General features: G+C 37.4%; 1 protein-coding gene and 1 pseudogene across 1 annotated transcript; both read right to left on the reverse strand.

Annotated features, from left to right (window-relative positions):
* Window positions 1-4717: 4717 nt before the first annotated feature.
* LOC141791755 (N-acetyllactosaminide beta-1,3-N-acetylglucosaminyltransferase 3 pseudogene) lies at window positions 4718-9241 on the reverse strand (annotated as a pseudogene).
* A 2743-nt stretch (window positions 9242-11984) lies between these two features.
* LOC141792107 (N-acetyllactosaminide beta-1,3-N-acetylglucosaminyltransferase 3-like) lies at window positions 11985-12950 on the reverse strand. Its single transcript, XM_074672900.1, has one exon. It carries the CDS (start codon window positions 12933-12935, stop codon window positions 11985-11987), a length of 951 nt encoding a protein of 316 aa, XP_074529001.1. The 5' UTR covers window positions 12936-12950.
* Window positions 12951-22033: the final 9083 nt, after the last annotated feature.

The raw sequence follows: 22033 nt of genomic DNA on the forward strand, positions 1-22033 counted from the left end.
TATAGAAAGTCTTTCATAAAGTCAGGAAACAAGCCGAAGCCTTCAATGGTTTCAACAGTCTTGTTTTGTGTACAGCTGTGCGAGGGGACGGCATGAGAGATATTATGGCCAGGTGGTGGTTTGTGACTGTTTCTCAGTCTTACACCAGGATAGACCATTTTGTCAATAGAGACTATGCACAGATAAACGGCTATCAGGCAAACTCCCAGGAGGAAAAACATCTTTAAAGTGATGATGTATCTGCAGTGACAAAACAGAAAAGTTTACTTAGCATTTTTTCACATACTGTGTTCCATCATTGACTTATTTGACTGAAGTAACACTGACTTAAAACTCGGGCTGTCACTTTAACGTGTTAATTATATGAATTGATTACCCCGCAAATGAACACATGATAATAACTTGCACAAGATTAACTCATTGGCCACCAACCATTTTCAGAGCATCTTAAACAATCTTCCAAGACCCAAATCATATTGTTTTCTATGACTGTGTAAACACCAAAACTACCTAAGAAGAGTGTACTCTCTTCTTTTATGCCTGTCCCCTGTTCTTGATCAAAAACAGACAAAATGTTTTTTGTTTTTTTTTGATCCCGTTCATCTTGGGCGCTCCATCCTTTGATCCTTTCCATGATCTCCGTTGTCTTTCCTCACAGTTGCGCCTCTCTTTCTCTCTGAACTACTGCGACACATCCTCAGTTCCAGCGTGAGCTGCCTAAACTTTTCTGACTTGCAGCATCTCACTGTACCTCTGTCATGTCACATCTACTCCTCACATCCATGCTGATGTCTCATCCACAGAGCGCACTGCTCTCACCCACAGTGGTTTATGAACATGATTTTGACTGACAAGACCCTGCTTCCCCCAGCTGAAAAACATGATGTACTTATAAAGATGCAGTAAATGGTTGCAATTGAATGACGTCTACTGATGTGACATTGCGGTGGCACAGGGCAGTCATCAAAAACACAGTAAGTCGTAGCTTATGTAAAAAAGAATTTTCATATCAACAAAGCTGCTCCAGCCTGATGTATCATTACAAAATCTAGGATTTTTTTAGGGCAAGATACCCTGAATTAGGTTTTTTTTCAATCACCAATAAAAATGTGGATTTACAAATTTTCTGTTCTTCATGTATTCATTTGATAAGTCATGCAATACAATTTTGTAATGTCCTAGAATTCAAATTCTTTATCCTGGGGGGCTTAAGTAGATATGACTAATTAATTAGATTAATTAATTACATATTTATTACACATTTTGTCACATTTATTTTAAAGTTGCACCATTATTAAGAGATAAGAAACACAATATATTAAGTTCAAATGGTGATAGTTACCCCATGTTGGCAGATCAAAATCAAATCCAGCTCTTGATTTATCCCTCTGCTTGTCAGCAGACAGTCTTTGCACTTCAGCAGTCTCTCTGACAGGTACAACAGGTGTACTAAAGTTAAAACACAATACCTGTCTGACAAGGCAAAAAACAAACCTCTTTCTTATTTGGATAGTTAGATGTACTTCAGGAAGGTAAAATTAAATGTTCGTACAGTCATGTTAATGATAGTCTTGGCAACAACAGATTAGTTCTGCATGACGTAGGTAACCACACATTTCTGAACCAGAGCTGTCCTTATATTACATAAATGAACGCAGTTCAGTCAAGGTTTGGAGACTCTTTACTTCACTTAACTTTCGCACAGTAAACTTCAGATCAAGAGACACTGTTATTAATTAACTGAATGTGTTGACTGCACATCAGAGTTGTCCAGCACAGGCCAGTCCATGTTTACACAGCCAAAGAATGGAGTAAAGCAGCAGCATTCCTTATCCTGAACATGGTCTTGGCTTTATTCATCATGATAATTCATACACTAAAAGATGGATTCTTAAAGTTCCACCCGGTGAGTTTCCCATGTACTGCTCAGGGGACTTTTCCAGGACTCAGGAAGGTACTAAGGATTTGGCCTGGATGCAAACTTAGGTGAAGAGGATTCAAGCTAGACCTGGACCTTATTTATACTTCTTTATAATTTTATTTCTGGTCTTTTTGTTCTTTTAGTCCTGCTGATGCACATGTAGAGTCAGATCAAATTTTAACTCAAGAGAGAGTCAGTTTTGTCAGGTTGTTGGCAGACAGTTTCCCCCACTGAAATTAAGATGCCCAGACAGCAGGTTTATGAAAATGAAGACACAATGAAAGCATACCTCATATTTTCACTCATGATTGTACAAGCTTTTCTGCAGGTTTCATTTATTCAATCTTAAAAGTTCATACATGCTGATTTATTTTGATCGATTAATGGCAAGCAACATGCAAGCATAAGATAAGTGAGAAAATACAACACAAAATCATGTTTAATGACCGAAGAACTGCTTCAAACAAGTCGGGGAAAAAAAACTTTGACTGAAACTTCATATCCTGCTCATGGTTTTAAATTAATAACTTTGTGTGTTTATTTAGTGCAGCTGTGGTTACCAATGATCAAGTGAGTCAAATAATCTGGCCTGTAATTTCATGATCCTGTCAGCACTATAAAACATGTCAGACAACGTTGATGATACACCATTATTCAGCTAAGACACAAACTATGGAACAGTCTCATATATTCAGTGTAAATGTGTGCTTCATATACTGCCCCACAATGCAAACAAGTATCAATTATCACTTATTTCATTTTCTAATGTAAAATGCAAAGTAATTTTCCTGTGAAAAAGATTTATGGGCTCAAACACTTGTTTTAAATCTAGAGGAATGTGATAATTAATTAAAAGAAATTTGTAAGCTTTTGTAGTGTTTGTTTATCACATCTAGTGTAGCAGGCGTCCCATGTAAAAAAAGCTTTAACCCCATAGATAAAAACAAACTTTTATAAAATAGCTACGTGTTATTAAAAAAATAAATAGTACCACTCTGTGTCATGATTCAAGTTTTATCTGTTTTTTTGTTTGTTTGTTTTTTTTTTTTTTTAGTAATTAATATTATTTCTGTTAAATGGTTGCAGTCCACTTTACAGATTAAAAATAAAAAACTTTTTTCAAGATTGGACTAAAAAACCTTTGAAATGTGTTCTGTTAGGGAATTAATTTATTCATTATTTATTTTCAGATGAAAACCACAGGGTTGAATATTAAATGCTTAACCCTTAACCAAACCAATGCATGTTTTACCTGCATCAGACAATTTAGAGAAATCACAATCTGTCACTCAACACATTCAGGGTTTCAGCCCTTTTTACAACACAAGACTGTAAAGAAAGGGATTATGAACAGTAAGCAAGTTGCTATCGTCTTTTATCATTTCCTTAGATGTGTTTAAAACTTGATTCTGATTGGTGAAAATCTAAAAAAAAATATATATATATATTTCTCAACAGCAAAACATGCCAAGCCCGCATGTAACATCAGATTGATCAGTGGAAATGGGGTTATTTAGGGTTTTCTGCCTGTTGACACTGTGAGAAAATGTGCCATACTGGTATTCAAAATCTGAAATCAGGTAGTTATCAGATATGAGAGCAGCCTAAAGCGCAAACCCCTGTCCTGGAAACTGCAGCAGAGTTGGTGAATGAATCTCTAAGGGTGCATTAGTTTGTAAACCAACATTATAGGGTCACTCTTTCAACTGAAACCACAGTTTCAGGAACAGATGGGTGTTTTCATGGAGGCTAAGTCCATGTTTAACACAGTCAATGGAAGAACATGGAGATGGGAACATTTCTATCCATGGGTGAAACCAGTGCAGGGCGATTCACATTGAGTGTTTTGAGAACTTGTTTTATTGCCCACAGACTTGTTGAGCTTTAAGATATACCTTTTAAGGTCCTATGGGTGTCATTTTCCCCTGACAAATGCATTTATTTCTCTTATAAGTTAGAAAAATCCATTAATGAAAAAATAAAGAATAAAAAATGAAGCACAAGTATAAATACTGTGACCAACCAAATCAAGTTATTATTCATATTTATACATTTGGTGTCAGTTGAAATATTTACATTTCAGAGTTGGATGGATGGATATTTTTCAGAATTCTAGACTAAGTTTCAGCATTGTAGTAGCATATCCCACATGGCCCCATACAAACACACTCCTTGTCCCTCATGTGTCTTGTAAGCACCTGGTCACCACACTTATAAGATGCAGGCAACAACAAGAGTCTGTCTTAAAATATAGGACAGGAGAAGTGATTGTAGCAACAATTTTAAACATGTGATTTTTATTTAAGAGTTGGGAAGAAGGCAAGCTGCATGAGGAGAGAAATGACCAAAAAATATTAGAAACTATTCACCATATTTTTTTTGTTTTCAAAAATTAAGTATACTAACTTCAGTGGATTGATCAGAGTCAGTACTTCAGTCTTTCAGAACAGTGACGGGAAAAAATTCTCTCACTCACACTGACACCTCTGAACAATTTGGAGACTTTAAGTTGCCTGAAGGGCATGTTTTTGGACTTAGGGCGGAAGCCACAGTGCCTGGAGAGGACCCACAAATGTACAGGAAAAACAATTGAACTCAACAGAAAAAGGCACCCCAGGATTAGAGCCAGGAACTTTCTTGCTTAAGGAAACGCTGCTAACTACAGCACTTCTTTCAAGAATTGTATTGATATGTTGAACATGTTTCAATAATAAAAAGCTTTTAAGTTGATTTAGATTAAAGATTGTGTAACAAAGTGGTTAAATCTTGCTGCCAACACATTCTGTTACCTGATGATCAGTATTTGAAATTACCAAAGCATTTGAGATTGGGGTCATTTACTCCGTTCCACATATAGTACAGTTTCTCTGAAAGGAACCTATGAACTACGAGAAGTTCTTTATAAAAGCAAGGGTCATAGTCATTGACCTGTTCAGATGGAAAGTGTATTCCAAGTGTCTTCACCCCGACATGGGAACTAGGACTGAGTCCTGCTTTGGCCAGGCACATTCCCATGTAAGCATCATCAATGGGAATAAGACTGATGGAATGAGACATGTTATATATGACTGAAGCAGTATAACCACTGAGAAAGAAACCTCCACCACTGCAATAAGGGGGGAATGTTTCTGGCTTGTATACGTCAACTGGGACAAAGTACTTGCTCCATGGAGATCTGACGGGCTGCATAACAACTATGTGAAAGCCAGCAAACAGGTGCTTGCCTCCATCATTGTCTTCCAGACTTTGAAGATACTTCACAACATTGTTTGTGTTTACAAAGACGTCGTCATCACCATTAAACAGGAAGCGAGCCTTTGGACAATTCCTTTCCATCCATTCAAAGAAGAGCAGCTGCTTCAAGGTGAGGTTTTGAAATGTGTCACCAAAATCCCACTGAAGGATGTCTTTGTACTGACTATGCTCCAGATCAAGAACCTTATTCAGTCTTTCCTTCTCAAAACCAGAGCCCCTGGTTCCTACGATGAAGACACGTTTGATCCACACACCATTCTGTTGCCTCTCCTCAGCCCAGGTCCTGCGCAGTATTTCTCTTCGGTCGTAGTTCTCAGGGGCAGACTTAACAACGAGCAGAAGAAAGACGTCAGAGGATCGATCAATTCCTCCACATTTGTCAGGAAGGTCCAGGAGCATGGGGAAATGTCTACAGTGCCTGTAGTATAGAAAGTCTTTCATAAAGTCAGGAAACGTGCTGAAGCCTTCAATACTTTCAACGGACTTGTTTTGTGTACAGCTGTGTAAGGAGACGGCATGAGAGAAATTTTGGCCAGGTGATGGTTCTAATCTGTGTTCCAGTTTTACATTTGGATAGGTGATTTTATTGTCAATAGAGACCATGTAGAGATAAACAGCTGTTAAAAAAACTCCCAGCAGGAAAAAGGCCTTTGAAATGGTGTTTCCCTGTAAATGTCTGCAGTGACAAAACAGAAAATTTTACTCAGCAACTTTCCTCAATCTTTCAAAAGCTAGCTGTGAATGTACCAAATATTAAAGAAGACAATGTTTTTTTTCTCAAAGAGCTTTGGCTGTCTTTTGTTGCCTATGGGAATCCTTTTGCTTAAAACCAAGGTTAAAGGAGGATATAGAGTTTTTACTTAAATGTTGCTGTCTGGTTTTAAGTGTTTCTGTGGAAGAGCTGCAGGAATAACTCTAGCTCTTTGCAAAAAATGTGTTCTGAATTTGAATGTATAAGAGAGCAGATTATCTTGTATGGCAAATATTCCTGTACATTCATGGCTCTATCAAGTATTTGTGGTTCATTGATGAGGTCAATATCATTTCACTACAGACAAACGGAAAACACCTAAAGAGAAGTTGCTCTGTTATTGTGAATAGATCATTATTACAAAAACCAGATTTTTTTTAGAGTGTTAATGGAGTCATTTTGACCAGTTTTCTTTTATAAGTAAAGACTTGGACTGAATGAAGATCCCTTAATGTGCTGTTAGATAAACAAGAATATTCAGACCTTTTACAAGGTTTTGGTCATGATCAAGAAATGAAAGCTTTCAGCATCAGTCTTTAATCATAACTATTTATCAGCTGTTCTGGTATCTCCAAACTTGAGCACTAAGGTAAAAGACAAAATTATTCCATTATCACTTACCAACCCTTCATACAAGGAAAGGAAACATGAAATTCATTTCTCATAATACATCAGGTCTTGCAGCTTGTATGTACATGCACAGCTTGTTTCATAACTTTAATAATTTCATCTTACACCCAATGATCGCCAGTTCAGTTGTACTAATTCAAGATAAATGATAATCTATCAAAACTTGTCAATCATACATGTGTTTGCACAGCCTTCCTAAAAAAGAGAGCAATACTTATAAACCAAATAAATGAAGTTCATTTGGTGAAAATTACCTCATGTTGGCGGGGCAGCTGTTGGTTAATCCCTCTGGATGTCAGCAGTCAATCTTCGTACTTTGCAGCCTCTGTGACAGGTACAGGTGAAACACAGTATCATTCTGACTGTGAGCTACAGTATGTGGCACATACATACTGCCACCTGCTGTTGAAGATGATGTAAAACCAAGGAGTTTACCTTTCCATTTCATTTTCGTGCTGGTCTGAGGGCAGGTTTGAGGATGAAAATGCAAATGGTCTTTTCTTTTTCATTTTTATTATGTCATACTATGTCAACGGGAATGCAAATACAACAACACAAATGCAAATACAACAACACAAATGCAAATACAACAACACAAATGCAAAAGCCACAACACAACAGAAGTACTGCAACGACAGAAGTGAAGAGGATGGTTTTCCTGACAGACACAGAAAAGTTGTGAAAGTAAGTTAATGATTGTTTTTTTTTTTTTTTAATTAAATTTAGATTGATAAATATAGCTCTAATGCAAACATGTATTAACAAATATAAGTACAATGAAGATTTTCACAAGGTGACACCCCTACAGAGCTACATTTATCATAGATGAATTTAATAATTTTCTTTCTTTTGCATTTTTTTCTGTGTCCATTTGGTTAAGTAATCTCTTTTAACTTCCGTAGAGGCCTTACTTCCATTGTGTTTTGACTTTTGCATTTGTGTTGTGGCTTTTGCATTTGTGTTGTAGCTTTTGCATTTGTGTTGTGGCGTTTGCAAATCATTTGATACCCACCAGCCACTGTAATCTAGCTATAGTGTTTAAATGAAAGTGTATTTGCTATAGTGCAGTTTCATGTTTGCATTTTCATTTGAATTTTGTCCTAAATATGCTTCTATAGTTTACATTATTTTTGGCATATGTTTTCAAATTTACTCTGCACAAGAAGTTAAATAAAAATAATTGTGTGAACAACTTACTATGAAACTAAGGCAAATGGCAATTTTCCTTGTAGCTCTGTCTGACACAGTAATTATTTTAAGATTAGTTTTGCTTTAAGTCAGTCCATTGTGCACAAGAGGACACCATGGGAAGATACAAAAAGGCTCTGCTGTGAGGGTCGGTCACGGGCATGCCTAGCACCGACACACATACAGAGCACAATGGGCACGGAACCCAGAGTCAACCCCAACAGTGAAGATAGACTATGGACAAACATCTTAAAATAATTCTGATGACAAGCTGTCTAACCGAACTATGTACTGGGCACCCTGTGCCCTCCTGCTATAACGTCAGGCCTCTCTTAGGGGAGAGAGTATGAGAACCACAGGAAAAGGTGATTAAGGGGGAGGTCAGTTAAGCAGAGGTATCGTAATGGTGGAACTTGTGTTTATCTTCCACATTAGTTTTTACATCCATGAGTCATGCAATACCATCCATACTTCTTTTGTTTGGAATGAATATCAAATTCATCTAACTTTTAATTGTCAGAAAGATCATTTACAGTATAAATGTATGCCTAAAATTAATAATTCAGCAGTAAATGCTCTGTAATCATTTGTCTGAATTAAGTTTTTAAGTTTGACTCCACAGCATAATGCAATAACTTTTGAACAAAGTTTTAAATTAACATAATGCATCATTAATGACCTTAACACTTAGAGTCCCGGACAGGTCTCAAACAGATTATGTTCTTGTATACTTACTTTATGGAAAGTTAAACAAGAACCAACAGAAAAAGCTGTTAACAAACAGGATATGTTAGTACTGTGAGGAGAGGCTCAGAGCTGAACAAAGGAGGTCTGTCTGATCAAGCACAGGTAAATCTCACCACACATCAAGCTACAGTTTGGGCCTTTGCTTCAGAGGTAGGCTAAATACTTCTGTAGATGTAAGACCGAGGATTTTGCATGTGAATTTTCAGACTTTTGCAGCAATGCCCCTGGTGTATACAGCTACTTTATCTTGTGGATAAATTTTACTTCAATGATCAGTCTAAGCAGAGGAAGAGGAAGAGATGAAAAATAAAAGATGTTCTCAGGGAAAAGTTAGAAGGTGAGATACCAAAATTGCAAATGAGCAGAAAAATCACACAGCATGGCTCCAACTTTAAACTTTTTGGTTGAATGTCACAGCAGCAGAGATGTCAAAGATGTCTGGTGTGCCTTTTTCCTCAAACACTCCTACATTACCCCAGCCCCTGATTTTAAGCAAGGTGTTCTTCACAGATTTTCTACGCAATAATTTTTTGCAGCATTGAGCAAATTCTAGACTGCATCAGTGTTGAATCTGTCACCCCCATTTTGCTGTTTTGTTAACTATCACATGTAACTATCACTTTGCGAGCACAACTCAAAGCAGAGATAGTTAGGATGTGAGGTGTCTCACCTTTCAGCGACTCAGCGCCTGCAGAGGATGTTTTTCAGGTGCTAACAGCAGAAAAAGGAACAATGTTATGTTACCACCTAAAACAAACAAACTTTCAGATCCTATTTATCTTTTTTTTTTTTTTTTTTTATGCTTGGATAAATACGAGAAGTGTATGTACGGCTATGCGTGTAGGACTCAGTGCCATTAAAGTTCTGGGCAGACCTGAGCATTGGGATTGAGGTCAGTCTGACACAGAATGATGACTGAACACTACACAGTCCAGTTTCCTGATTTTTCAAGTCTGTAATTTTTTTTATTTTTATTTTTTGAGGTGGTAGCATTCACTTCTTACAGGGTGCAAATCGGATGCATGTTTTTGTGGAATGTTGCATGCTACATGACAATGGTACTACTCCACATTGCAAGAAGCCGCGACAGAAGACAAAGAGAAATAAAAGTATGTATGTGTGAGTGTGTGTGTGTGTGTGTATTATAAATAAGTATATATTACAAAATATGATAGAGCATGCAATGTGCACAATTGATTTCATTGTGGTATTTTGATTTTATTAGAGGTGACAATTGCCATTAGTTTTTAAAATATACCTATAGTGTCATAATAAAATACCATAGATTATTTTAAATTATAATTACATTATTAATTAAGCAGGTTAAATCATAAAAAAGGGATTGTTCAGACCCCTTTTCTTTTAAGATAGTGTGGTAGTGCAGATATATTTATTAATTTATTTAACAGATGTAGGCTTAAAAATCAAAATTGAAAAGAAAACAGAAAACTCAGAATTGATTCAGTAGCTCTATAGTAACAACAAAAGTGAGAAAAACTAAGTTCTATACTTTTTCCAGGCCCCCTGAATTTATTTGGTGTATTTTTAGCATACAAATGTAAAACTGAAATGAAATGAAGGTGCTAAAGGCATCGATCATGTATTATCACCACACACGCTGTTTGCATTGACTTTACCATCACAAAAACTCTTGAGCTCGCAAAACATTAACACGTTGTAATCATTCAAGTGATAATTACCTGAGCATGTCGGCTGGTTAGGTCCTGCTCTTCCTCACAGGTAGCTCTGACAGTCTCCTGTCATCCTGCGCACGCTGCCACACGGACACGCAGCAGCAGAACCTTAGGGCCAGTTCAGCCCTGGGTACAGCCTGACAGGGAAACGTGCGGACACAGTAGAAAGTCTAAACAGCATCTTTCTCATTCATGGAGTTTAATGTATAATCCATAACTTTTTTTTAAAAATAAGGTACAGTTTTGAGCAGACTTTCTGCTTTACAAGGGGTCAAAACTGCAATCCAAAGCTGGTTGAGAGGACACCGTAGGGAGGTAAATAAAGGCTCTTTATATACCGCCCACTACTACATGTGACAGTAGTAGGATGTGGGCACTGCTCACTGCTTTTACATGTAGTATGTAGCATGACTGGGTTTTTTTTGTTTGTTTGTTTGTTTGTTTGTTTTTTGTATGGATACTACATTGGTTTCAGTTTAAGAAAGCTGATGTACAATTGATGATATTATTATTATTATTATTATTATCATTATTATTATTATTATTATTATTATTATTATTATTATTATTATTATTATTATTATTTAACTGTATTATAATGTATAAAAACTATGGGTATATCTTGACATTTCAGTTATTAATACACATTTGCCAGATGGATCATTGTTAATAAATCAATCAATTAATGGTGAAGATACAGAAAGAGATTGTATACAATATAAGTTATTATATTCCAGTGACAAGTTTCTTTCTTTCTTTCTTTATTTGTTTGTTTGTTTGTTTGTACACAGAGGTTTACTTGAGTATGGAGGTTGAAAGCTAATAGATTCCTGAGGTTGTTTTTTTTTTCATCAGCTGTTGGGTTTTTAAATTAGCTGTTGTCACTGTTGTCCACACACTTTTATCATGGATTGTTGGTTTCATGTCCCTTATCTCACTCACACCCATCAAGGAGATATCCATGGTAGTAATGTTTAATAGGTGTTTTTGTTTCATTTTGGTGTTTTTATGGATGTATTTGTAATGATTTGAGTTTTTGGGTTATGTATTTCTGGGTTTTCTTGTGTTTTACTCCTGTGTTTCTTTGTAATTCTGTGCTTGTCCTGGGTTTCTGTGTCACCTGTGTTAGTTATTCTTGAGTGACCCAGGGACAATAAAGATTTCCCAAATCCAAAGCTTATGATGCCCGATTTAAAATGGCCTCTTCATTCATCTCTTATGATGTGTATTTAAATATTTCAGTCATGAGCATTTGATCCTACATTTTATCTGAGAAAAAAAGTTTTTTTTTTTATTAAACGTGTTTGTCTTCAAACCTTGCAACATCGATTGACATGACTCTGACTTGTTATTGTAATCTTTAATTGTGCATAAAACCACCAACAAAAAACCACTTGAACATTGTTTTTACATTGACATGTATCATGTAACAGAGGAACCACATCCACACACAGTCAGATATTTGTTCATTTGATGTTTTCAACTGCTTCTTTGCTGCTGTATTCCTCCAGTTGTACCTCTGTTACTGTTATTGTGTCCTCCCAATCCACTAATATACATTTCACACTAAAGACATGGCTGCAGTGCTATTGTAAGTAGCACTGAAGTACACTCATGACACACAGACATGGTTTACATGAAATGGTTTCCTTAAGCAAATGTATTGCATGCCAATGTACACCTTAGTAATGAACAACTTAAGCCTCTTAAAATGGTATATAATGGTACAGAAGTGGGCAGTTAATTGGATTGGCAAACAAAGAAGGAATTCATGATCCAAACATACTCTGTCATCACTTTATAGCCAGTTTTTGGCATGGCCACGGCATCTAAGTTTGGGGTCATTTATTCTGTGCCACATAAGAAACATCTCAGCAGCCATAAATCTGTGAACGAGAAGAATTTCTTTATAAAAGCAAGGGTCATAATCATCAACATCACTGGAGGGAACATACAGTCCTGCAGTCCTCACACCAATGTGCGAACTAGGACTGAGTCCTGCTTTGGCCAGGCACATTCCCATGTAAACATCATCAATAGGAAGAAGGGGGATGGACTTTGACATGTTATATATGACTGAGGCAGTGTAACCAGACAAAAAGAACCCACCACCGCCGCAGTAGGGAGGGTACACTTCTGACTCCTGCACCTGAACTGGAACAAAGTACTTGCTCCATGATTCTCTAACAGGCCCAACATGCTGGATCAGATGGCCAGTAAAGAGGTGCTTGCTTCCATCATTGACTTCCAGACTTTGAAGATACTTCACAACATTGTTTGTGTTTACAAAGACATCATCATCCCCATTTAACAGAAAGCGAGCCTTTGGACAATTCCTTTCCATCCATTCCAGGAAGAGAATCTGCTTCAAGGTGAGGTTGAAAAATGTGTCATTGAAGTCCCATTGAAGGATGTCTTTATACTGATTACGCTCCAGATCAAGAACCTTGTTCAGTCTTTCCTTCTCAAAACCAGAGCCCCTGGTTCCTATGATGAAGACCCGTCTGATCCACACACCATTCTGTTGCCTCTCAGCAGCCCAGGTCCTGCGCAGTATTTCTCGGCGGTCATGGCTCTGTGGGGAGCTTTTGACAACCAGCAGAAGAAAGACATCAGAGGATTGAGCAGCTCCTCCACATTTGTCAGGAAGGTCCAGGATCATGGGGAAATGTCTGCAGTGCTGGTAGTTCAGAAAGTCTTGTATATGAGCAGGAAGTGAGGTGAAATTTGTGACTGTGGTAGCAGACATGTTTTGTTTGCAAGTTTCCCAGTCGAACACGAAAGAGGATTTTAAAGCAGATGGAGATTTTTTTGCATCTGTCCTGACTCTGTGGACAACAGATTTTTTGTGGACATAAAAAGCCACGAGAAAAATTCCCAGCAGCAAGAATGTCCTCAAGCTGCTGATTCTTCTCAGAGAAAACCTGTAATGGCAAAAAATGGAAGAGGTTATTTTAGTGACTTAACTCAGCCCTATATGTTACAACATTATCAGAAAATGAGTCAGTGTTAAAGTAAGATCTATACCTGTCTGAGTAACATTTACATACAAACAGAAGAGTTTCCTAACTTTACTGGATGGCCTATAACCCTTTTACCTTTTAATGCACAGCCCAAGAGAAAAAAAAACATAAAATTTATTTACACAGAAATTGACTAAAAATGTGCTTTACCAAACTCCTGAGCAGAACACTGAAGGGTTAAATGTGTTCTGCGTTATCTGAATCTGATGGAGGCTTATTTTGCCCCAATTCTAACAAATCAAACTTGTCTTTTCAATGTTTCACACATTACAGATGCAATGAGGAGGGTCTGTTTTAATTGGACTGCCTCGCCCTCTGGCCCGGAGTCTCACACACACTGTCATAAACAGTTTGCCCACGTTTGGGTTATTTTTAGAGCAAATTTTCTTTATTAGAGACAACTTTTATCGAATACCACCCGGAACATGACAACAAGCAAACATTGTGAGTTTGTACTATATGTCAGTAACATGTAGCCTGGTGCTACAAGGTATCCATAGGCTAACAAAGCAACAAGCAATCTGTCAGTTAGTCAGTGTTGGGAATAACAGGGTTAAAACTAACGGTGGTTCTAACGCTGTTGCTTTTTCCTTTACTAGGTTATCTAATTTATTACTGTTTCAAAAGTTATCACACCATTACCGTAAACGACAGTGAAATGAGGTGTGTTACTGTTTCTCCAACCTGGTTCACTCAGCCATGCACAGAAGGAGGAGCTGCAAATATAATGTGGGGAAAAGCGAGCAGACACACAAGTAACAATGAGTACAACCATGTTGACAAGTCTTTAACAAAGAGCTGACGTTTAGGTGAGCTAATTTAATTTAATTATAAGTTGGGAGTGGAGCAAGAGACAGAGTTAAATAGTGGGAGTATCCCTACTAAATCAGGAAAGATAACGGGTCCATCCGCCCTGGCTGGTTCAGCCAGGCACAGGACAGGTGCTGCAGGTTTAATATGCGCTAATGCTTAGCGACCTGTTGGGTTAAAACTGGTGTTTCCAGCATATATATATATATATATATATATATATATATATATATATATATATATATATATATATATATATATATATATATATATATATGTATATATATATATATATATATATATACAGATATATATAGATATACAGATATATATAGAAATATATACGTAACTGAACTCTTTTGCACAATTAAAGGTTTTGTTGTTTTTTTTAAAGTAACCCAAGAATTACTTTTTGGGGAAAGTGACAAGTAACTATAACTTATCAGTCTGTCCAACACTGCAGTTCCTACAGTAGTTAAGTAGCACTCTTTATGTAGCACCACTGGCAGCCTGATACTGGGAGACGTGTCTATAGCGTGTAATGTTAGTGAATCCTGTCCTGCCAATCAGCTACCAAGCAGAACTAATGTCAACTCACTCTTTATTTTATGGATAGACTCTCAAGTTTAAACAGACCACTGCAGAATAACTGCTGCATGTAGTATCACACACAGATTAGCCCTTTTAGCCTTTAGCACATGCACTATCACTCTCATGTTTAGCTTTCTAATGCTCTTCTGTCCTTTTTCTGTCTGACAGTTAGGCTCCTGTGTCTACCATTACTACAAAATTAATCACAGAAATTGTATTCAAGCAGAGAAAAAGACAGGTGTATCTTTTCACTTCTAAACTTAATCAGCTGGTGTTGTTTTGTCATAGAGACTTAGACGTGCTGTATATCAATTTGGTCCTGCTCAACCCGATCGGGAAGCTATTAAGTACCAGTTTGAAATAACTGGGCATTTGGGCATATATCCAGAAGGGAAACTTTTTTAAGATCACTTTGAAACTCCTCACAGCCCTTTTAAGTCTGCCCACTTCGAGGCTGTTTGTTTGTTTGTTTGTTACCAGCAGTTATTTCTCTTTCTCTCCTCGCACTATTGACATCAGCAAAGTGCCAATTCTACTTTCATTCATTCTACACTTGGCCAAAAATCTAGCATCACAAAAACTTTGTAAATGACATCAACCACCCTCTTGAATGGCACAAAACTTTCTGCAACACAGAAACAAAAAACAGAAGTTGTTTTTTTCTGCACACATCAGTCTAACTGAAAGTTCATGGTGTCCCATTTGTAAAAACAGCTGTTAGGTATCGAGTCCTGTACTGTTTGACTCACACGTCAATTTCGAAACACATTTTCTTTAAGTTGTACAGTCATGTTTCCTCAAAATATTCACCTCCTCAAAAAGGCAAATAGTCTCTCAGACATATCAGAAATTTTTTAAAAAAAGTCAGTCATACTGTCATCACCTCAAGACTCCCTCCTCCACAACACAGAATGAAGAGTCCAAACTCTCCTACAGCTCAACATCATAAAACGATTTGCATGACATCACTCAAACTTTGGCTCTGTGTTAGTTTTGGAAATGATCTCATTTTTGAGAAAACTCTGGGTCTGTACGCTACTTTTCCTTTGACATTTTATGTCAGTTTGTGGCCTGAAATCCGTCTGTTGAGCCTCCTCCAACGATGTGATGAATGCGTATGGTACTAGGATTTTTCTTCAGCAAGGTAGGCTTAAAACCTACTGAGCCTGTTTTGTAGCATTCTGTTATAAATGGTGTTGAAGCTTTTCTTTGTTTGAATGTTTCTGTAAGTTTTAAAGTAAGATTAATTTACAGTAGAAGACAAAACAATAAAAAAGTGAAATCATTAACTTGCTTCCTTATGAGAACAGAGGGGAGATAAAAACTAAAACCAGAACCTGAAGACATAGCTGATTGATCTGATTTCCACCGTGTCTGTTTTTGACAAAGTATTGAGAAAAAAAGTTAAAGCATTGGAGAGTTCTTCTTCACTTGAGGGTGAGTGTTTTAACCATGAAAGCAAAATTGTGTGAAAAATGATTTAATCTTGCATAGTTGCAAAATTCTTGCAAATTTAGAGAGCATATTTGAGGAACTTCAATTATTTCTACACCAACAGAAAAAAAGTTTGCTTGAGGTAAATCTCAGAAATGCTATAAAAGAAATAGATAAGGCTCATAAAGTTCTCGTATATTAAATACATGTGAGATTTATACTTAAGAACATATTTTATAAACATATTATTTTGTTGAATTACCCCAAAACCTTAATGCAAGTGTATTGAAAGTAAATTATTCATTGTATTGATTTGTGACCTTTTACGCTCAATTATAGTTTCACTATCACCAAATTCTCATAAATAAATATAAAAATGCAGCAAACAATTAAATGTCATTTAAAAAACTTACCTGAACATAGTAGCGGATTGTATCAAGCCCTTGATTAGTTCCTCTGAGTCAACAGTCAATCTGTGCAGGCTGACACAGGTACAGCAGGTTTTCAGGGAGCCCCCTGGGTCAGTTTCATCCCAGGGTACAGCCTGTCAGGCAAAACAAGCCCTATGCCTATATGGGGCTATAAGCTCTTTTTGAATTGTCATGCTGTCTGACTTGATCTGTACATTAAGTCCCAGCAGAGGCTGATGAAAACGCTTACAGTTTTATCTTAAACCTGGAATCACTGGAATGCAATACAGGCTGGTCTAGTTGTAAGATGTATACTCTGTGTAATAAAAGTTTGCCACTCAGGCTGTGTTCAGCCTTTTCAAAACCACAAATATAACCTGAATTATACCAATCAGAAGATTAATGTTAGGACTGAGGGGCTGACCATGCACCGGTCACCAGGTAGTCTTCATACCTCTGCTCTTTCTGGCCAATCAGAGGAAAAGGGCTAGACTTGGGGTCCTTGCTACAGCATGTGTTTGGTACTTTCAACCTGTTACAGGTGCTGTTGAGCTACTTTTTCATTTTCTGTCATTGCACATCAGTCTCACACAGATCTGGGTCAGTCATTAGCAAAACTGGAACAACTACAGCAAACAGTGATAAGAAGTACCAGGACTGTTACAACTCCAGAGTCAGGAAACTTCAACAGAATCACACCATGGACAAACTCAATACAGAGCAACTTCACACACAAGGGATGAGTACCAGTACCTTTAACATAAACAACATAGATTTATTTTTTATCCCAGAATGGTGGCGGTGTACATGAATGCCGACCGTACATGGTTCAAGAAGTTACAGGCGTACAGTAATGTTGTTGTTGGAGAAAGAGGTGTTTTGTGCACTCTTAACAGGCTCTCACTCAGCTCACCTGTTCTCAACACACCTATAGCTGGTGCTCATCAGCCTGGGTAGTCTATAAAAGGAGGATCTTTCCCTCGTTTAGGTGTGGGACACCAAAGACACCAACACCTTCAGTTAGTTTCTCTTGGATTGTGGGATGAGTGTTTTTGGGGAGTGTGTATGCATGTATGTGTAGACGAAAAGAGGGTATTTAAAAGAGATTGGGAGAGGGATGGATATTTTCTTTTGCACTGGTGTTATCCCCCCTACATTGGGTATCATTAGATCAAGTTCAAGTCCATGTTTGTTACAGTTACAACGATTTTCTTTTTGGCCTTCAGTCTAAGTTGAAGCTCATCATTTCTTTTTCTTATGTAAGGATTTGCTTTATTAACAGTTTGTGAAGAGACGCTGCTCAGTAACAGATTGAAGTAATCCTGCCCAGGCTGTGTAGAAGGCCGTGGCTGTGGTTACATGGATTATTTGGCCAGGCCTTGTCTTGGATTTCTTTTTACATTAGAAGTGCATTTCTACTTTTCATTAGACATGTAGTGTATTGACATTTTTGTTCAAAGGTTTGACCTTATAGTTCTGTAAGGTATGTGGTGGCGTCCCTTTTCACAGTGTGTGATCTCCTACTGTTTTGCACATGTCTATGTACTGTTACATTAAATTAATAAAGGTTATTGGTTTTTAAAAAACTTTTTTTGTGTGTGTATATTTTGTTTTTTGTCAACAGAAGTCCCTTACCAGTCCTAACTTGGTTACACAGATTAAAATTGAATCTTGTTTAATGGGAATTTGTTCTTGCAAATAACTACTTTAATCTCGTACATACCGCTTGAATCTCATACATGACAACTTCAGTGTTGTAAATTATGACTTAAAGGTCCCACATTATGCAAAAATCACTTTATTAAGTCTTTTAGTGAAATTTGTGGGTCTTTGGATTTCCTCCCAGCCCACAAAATGTGATATTTAATGACAAAACCTGTACTTAGTAGTGCTTGCGAATGTAAAATCCTGACCTAAAACAAGCTGTTTGGAATTTCCAGGGTTTTGCCGACATCAGCGATTCCCTTTTTTGAACAATCAGAAGCAAGTCTGACCTGATTGGTCCACCAGAGCAGATACCCCCAAATCCCCTCCCCATCCACTTCTCTCCCCGCTGCTGGAGAGAAATCTCCCCAGCAGCGGGGAGAGGGGTGTGGCTGTTTTTGGGCTGTAAACAACCACATAGTTCCATGCACAAGCTTCCCATCTTGGAAGAAGACAAGCCTAAGTGGCTGGAGTTAATTTATCAAGGAAATGTTCCAGCTACACTCTGTAAAACTGTTCATGTGTGTGCTAGTCACTTCACGGCCAACTGCTTTTCCAACTTTGGACAGTACAACAGAGGGCTAGCGAATAAACTGGTCCTGAATCCAGGCGCATTACCAACCATCTGCCAGCAGACCTGGGACCCTGGAAATGTGAGTATTTTAAATGCTGTGTGCTGTGGAGCAGATGTAAGAGCTTTTCCTCAGTGTCTCCCCTATCTCTGTGTTAGCTTCAGGATGCTAACTTAAGCTGCGGTTAGCCTGTTGTTTTAAACATTGTACACTCGGAGCTCGGGGAAGATTGGGGCAGTATCAGCGGTGGCTCATTTACATATGAAGGTCACGCCCACTAAATCAGACCGTTCTGAACAGAGGGGCTATGAGAGCCTGGAAACAATGCTGCTGTGCTTGATTTATTGGCTTTTTGGACCAAAACATGTTACTACCATTTCATAAAGACATCAATGATCCACATTAAACTGCAGAAAAGGGGCATGATATGGGACCTTTAAATCCTGCACACCATGACTTTGTTCTCGTAAATCACAACTGTTGTCATACATCATGACTTCAGTTTAGTACATTTAAACTTTACTCTAATACATTCAGAGGTTTTTGCCAACCCTTCAAGACTTTTAACTTTGCCCCCTGCCAGCTTACAAACAATCACAACCAAAAGCACAAGGCTTTTAAGATGTTTAGTTTAGAATAACAATGCAGAGTCAATGGGCATTCTCCACTATTTTATACCCTCAGTTACTAACGAACTATTTTTAGCCACGATGTGACTTACAGCATCATGTTTATGGTAACAGAGGATATGTTAAGAGAAGAGGAATAGAGCAGAAACACATGTATTTGTTTCATCCAAAGAATGCTCAGGTCATTCTTTTTCTTTTTTTTTTTTATCAATGGTTGAATGAAACACAAATAATCTGCCATATAAGTCGATGCTGCAGAAAAGCAAACTACCTGAGCGCTGCCTTTTCTTCTCATCGGTGCAGCGTGACCTTGTTCATTTTGGATACTGCACTCTCAATGTCACTCTGACTTTTGCTCGAGGAGCCAAGCATCCTCTGGGGAGAGATTGTTAATTGAGGGAGAAAAATGGTTGAAGGAGGATTACTTGGTCTCTGCCTGCTGCTAAAAAAGTCAATCAAATAAAAACATTGCTGAGCTCTCATAATTACTTTTCCTGTTACAGATAGAACATTATTATTGTGTTCAGCAGGATCTCATGCCATGATGATTAAAAAGAGTTTTTTGTTTAAGCAGGTGAATTTGAGAGGTATAACAGAAATGAATATATGAGCAACAGTGGAGAGGCTTTCTTTGGTGAGAAGACTGTAACAAGTGACACAGTGAAAGGTTCCTCAGAATGATAAAAAATATATATATTATTCTGATCTTTGCAAACCAAAAGCCTTTTCAATGAGAAAGCAAAGTTCGATAAACTTAGAATTATTTTTGCGTTTTGAGAGAGCCAAAAGTCACATTTAAGTTCACAATACTGTACAATCTAAGCAGTTTGGTGACTGTCTTTACCCTCCTGACCTTTCTGCAACCTTTCCATGTCAAAACTTGGGATGAAGTTGCCTGTTTGGCAGACTTTATAAAAATGTCACTGCTCCTGTCAAAACAATCCTGTTTGGATTCAACATGGATTTAAACTTCTATTTTGTAACAAACTGTTTTTACTCAGCTCATACCACAACTCTTTGACTCGTGTGGCTCAAACAGTGACGGCTGAAGATGTTTTCCTGTCACCAACAGAAAGTGAAGAACTCCAAACTTTTCGAAGTTTGACTCCATTCTGAAGATATTTAGTATCAGTTCTAAACTTATAGAGTTTATAGAGAATGTGCTGTTTATTGAATGAAAGTGTTTACAATGTGTGTGTGTGTGTGTGTGTGTGTGTGTGTGTGTGTGTGTGTGTGTGTGTGTGTGTGTGTGTGTGTGTGTGTGTGTGTGTGTGTGTGTGTGTGTGTGTGTATAAAATCTAGCATACTCTAATAAATAAATGAATAAATAATATGGGAATCAATAATAGATATAGGCTGTGAGGAGTTTAAAAGTGATCTTGGAAAAGTCTCCCTTCTAGATAAATACCTGATCATAATCCACACTTTAAATGAGATTATTAGTGCCAATATCGCTGGTTACAGGTTATTTTAATAATTGCTACTTCCCAGGGCGGGTCATCCAGGACCGAACTAATTTACAGCCTAGGTCTCTATGACAACATCTAGCCGGCTGACGAAGTTTAGTAGTAAGAAGAGAAAAAACACAGAGATCTGTTTTTCTCTGCCAAAAACTTTTTCTGTGATTAATTTTGCAGTGATGGTGGACACAGGAGCTGGACTGTCAGACAGAAAAGGACAGAAGAGCAGAAGAAAGCTAAACGGGAGAGTAATACACTCCGAGCTAAAGGCTAATTAGCCTTTAGCTCGGGTTGTACATATGCACCTTCAAGATCACTCAAAAGTTATCTTAATCCCTTTAAATAGATAAACAGAGATATTATTCAAACATCAGGTATTAATGAACGAGGGATAAAATGATTGAAGAAATACATCCAAGTTACCTGAGTCTGTAATTGTTTTGATTTTGCTCAAAAGAAATTCTAGTACACTCAAGTGGGTTTGCAAGTAGAGGGAAAGCTCACACATTCTGGAGTCACTTTTTTTTTTAGATTATTACCATCCTACTGACATTAAAGAAGGAGTATTAGTCTCCCTAATATTTTAAACATAGATATAGAGTAACAATGCCAGATTAAAAAAAGCAAAGTATCACAAGATCGCCATGTGACAACAGGTAAAATGATGGGTTGGGGGAAAAAAGGGTAAAATGCGTGTTTTCCAAAAACACTCTCCCTCTATCCCTCTCTCTGACTTCATCATGGTTGAGGTAGATGTCTTTTGGGTTTCTGCCTGTCAAAATGAATTTCATCCTCACTATTGTAACTTGAGAAATGCTCTGAAGTTCTCTTCTCATTGTGGAAGAAGATGAGATTATACCGAATCCTGATGTTGAGTCTTCATAAGAAGGAAAGTTAAGTTTGGTCTAGACCTGTTCTCTGTGTAATACAGTTTGAAACTGAATTTTGTATCATTTTGCACTTTGTATTCAACTTAAGATCAATGGGGGGATTAATTGATTATTTCTTTTGCTAGAAGCTGGGCTAAATAAGATTCAGACTTGACCTTTCTGGAGAAAACTATCTCACTTTTACTGCGGTCTCAGTCTGTGTACATGTGAACAATATTAAAAGACAGACAGTTTAAATAAAAGTTACACTTTAAAGAGGTGCTGCAGAGAAACCTAACACTCAACAATCAATTTTCAGAAAACGTACTTTTATAGAAAAAAGCA

The sequence above is a fragment of the Halichoeres trimaculatus genome, unplaced genomic scaffold (assembly GCF_033239565.1).
Source record: "Halichoeres trimaculatus isolate MK-OKI-2021-1 unplaced genomic scaffold, fHalTri1.1 fHalTri1_scaffold_6, whole genome shotgun sequence".
NCBI lineage: Eukaryota > Metazoa > Chordata > Actinopteri > Labriformes > Labridae > Halichoeres > Halichoeres trimaculatus.

Excerpts from the sequence above, each read along its gene's own strand:
- LOC141792107 (XM_074672900.1), bottom strand. The coding sequence starts at position 12,935 with ATGTCTGCTACCACAGTCACAAATTTCACCTCACTTCCTGCTCATATA.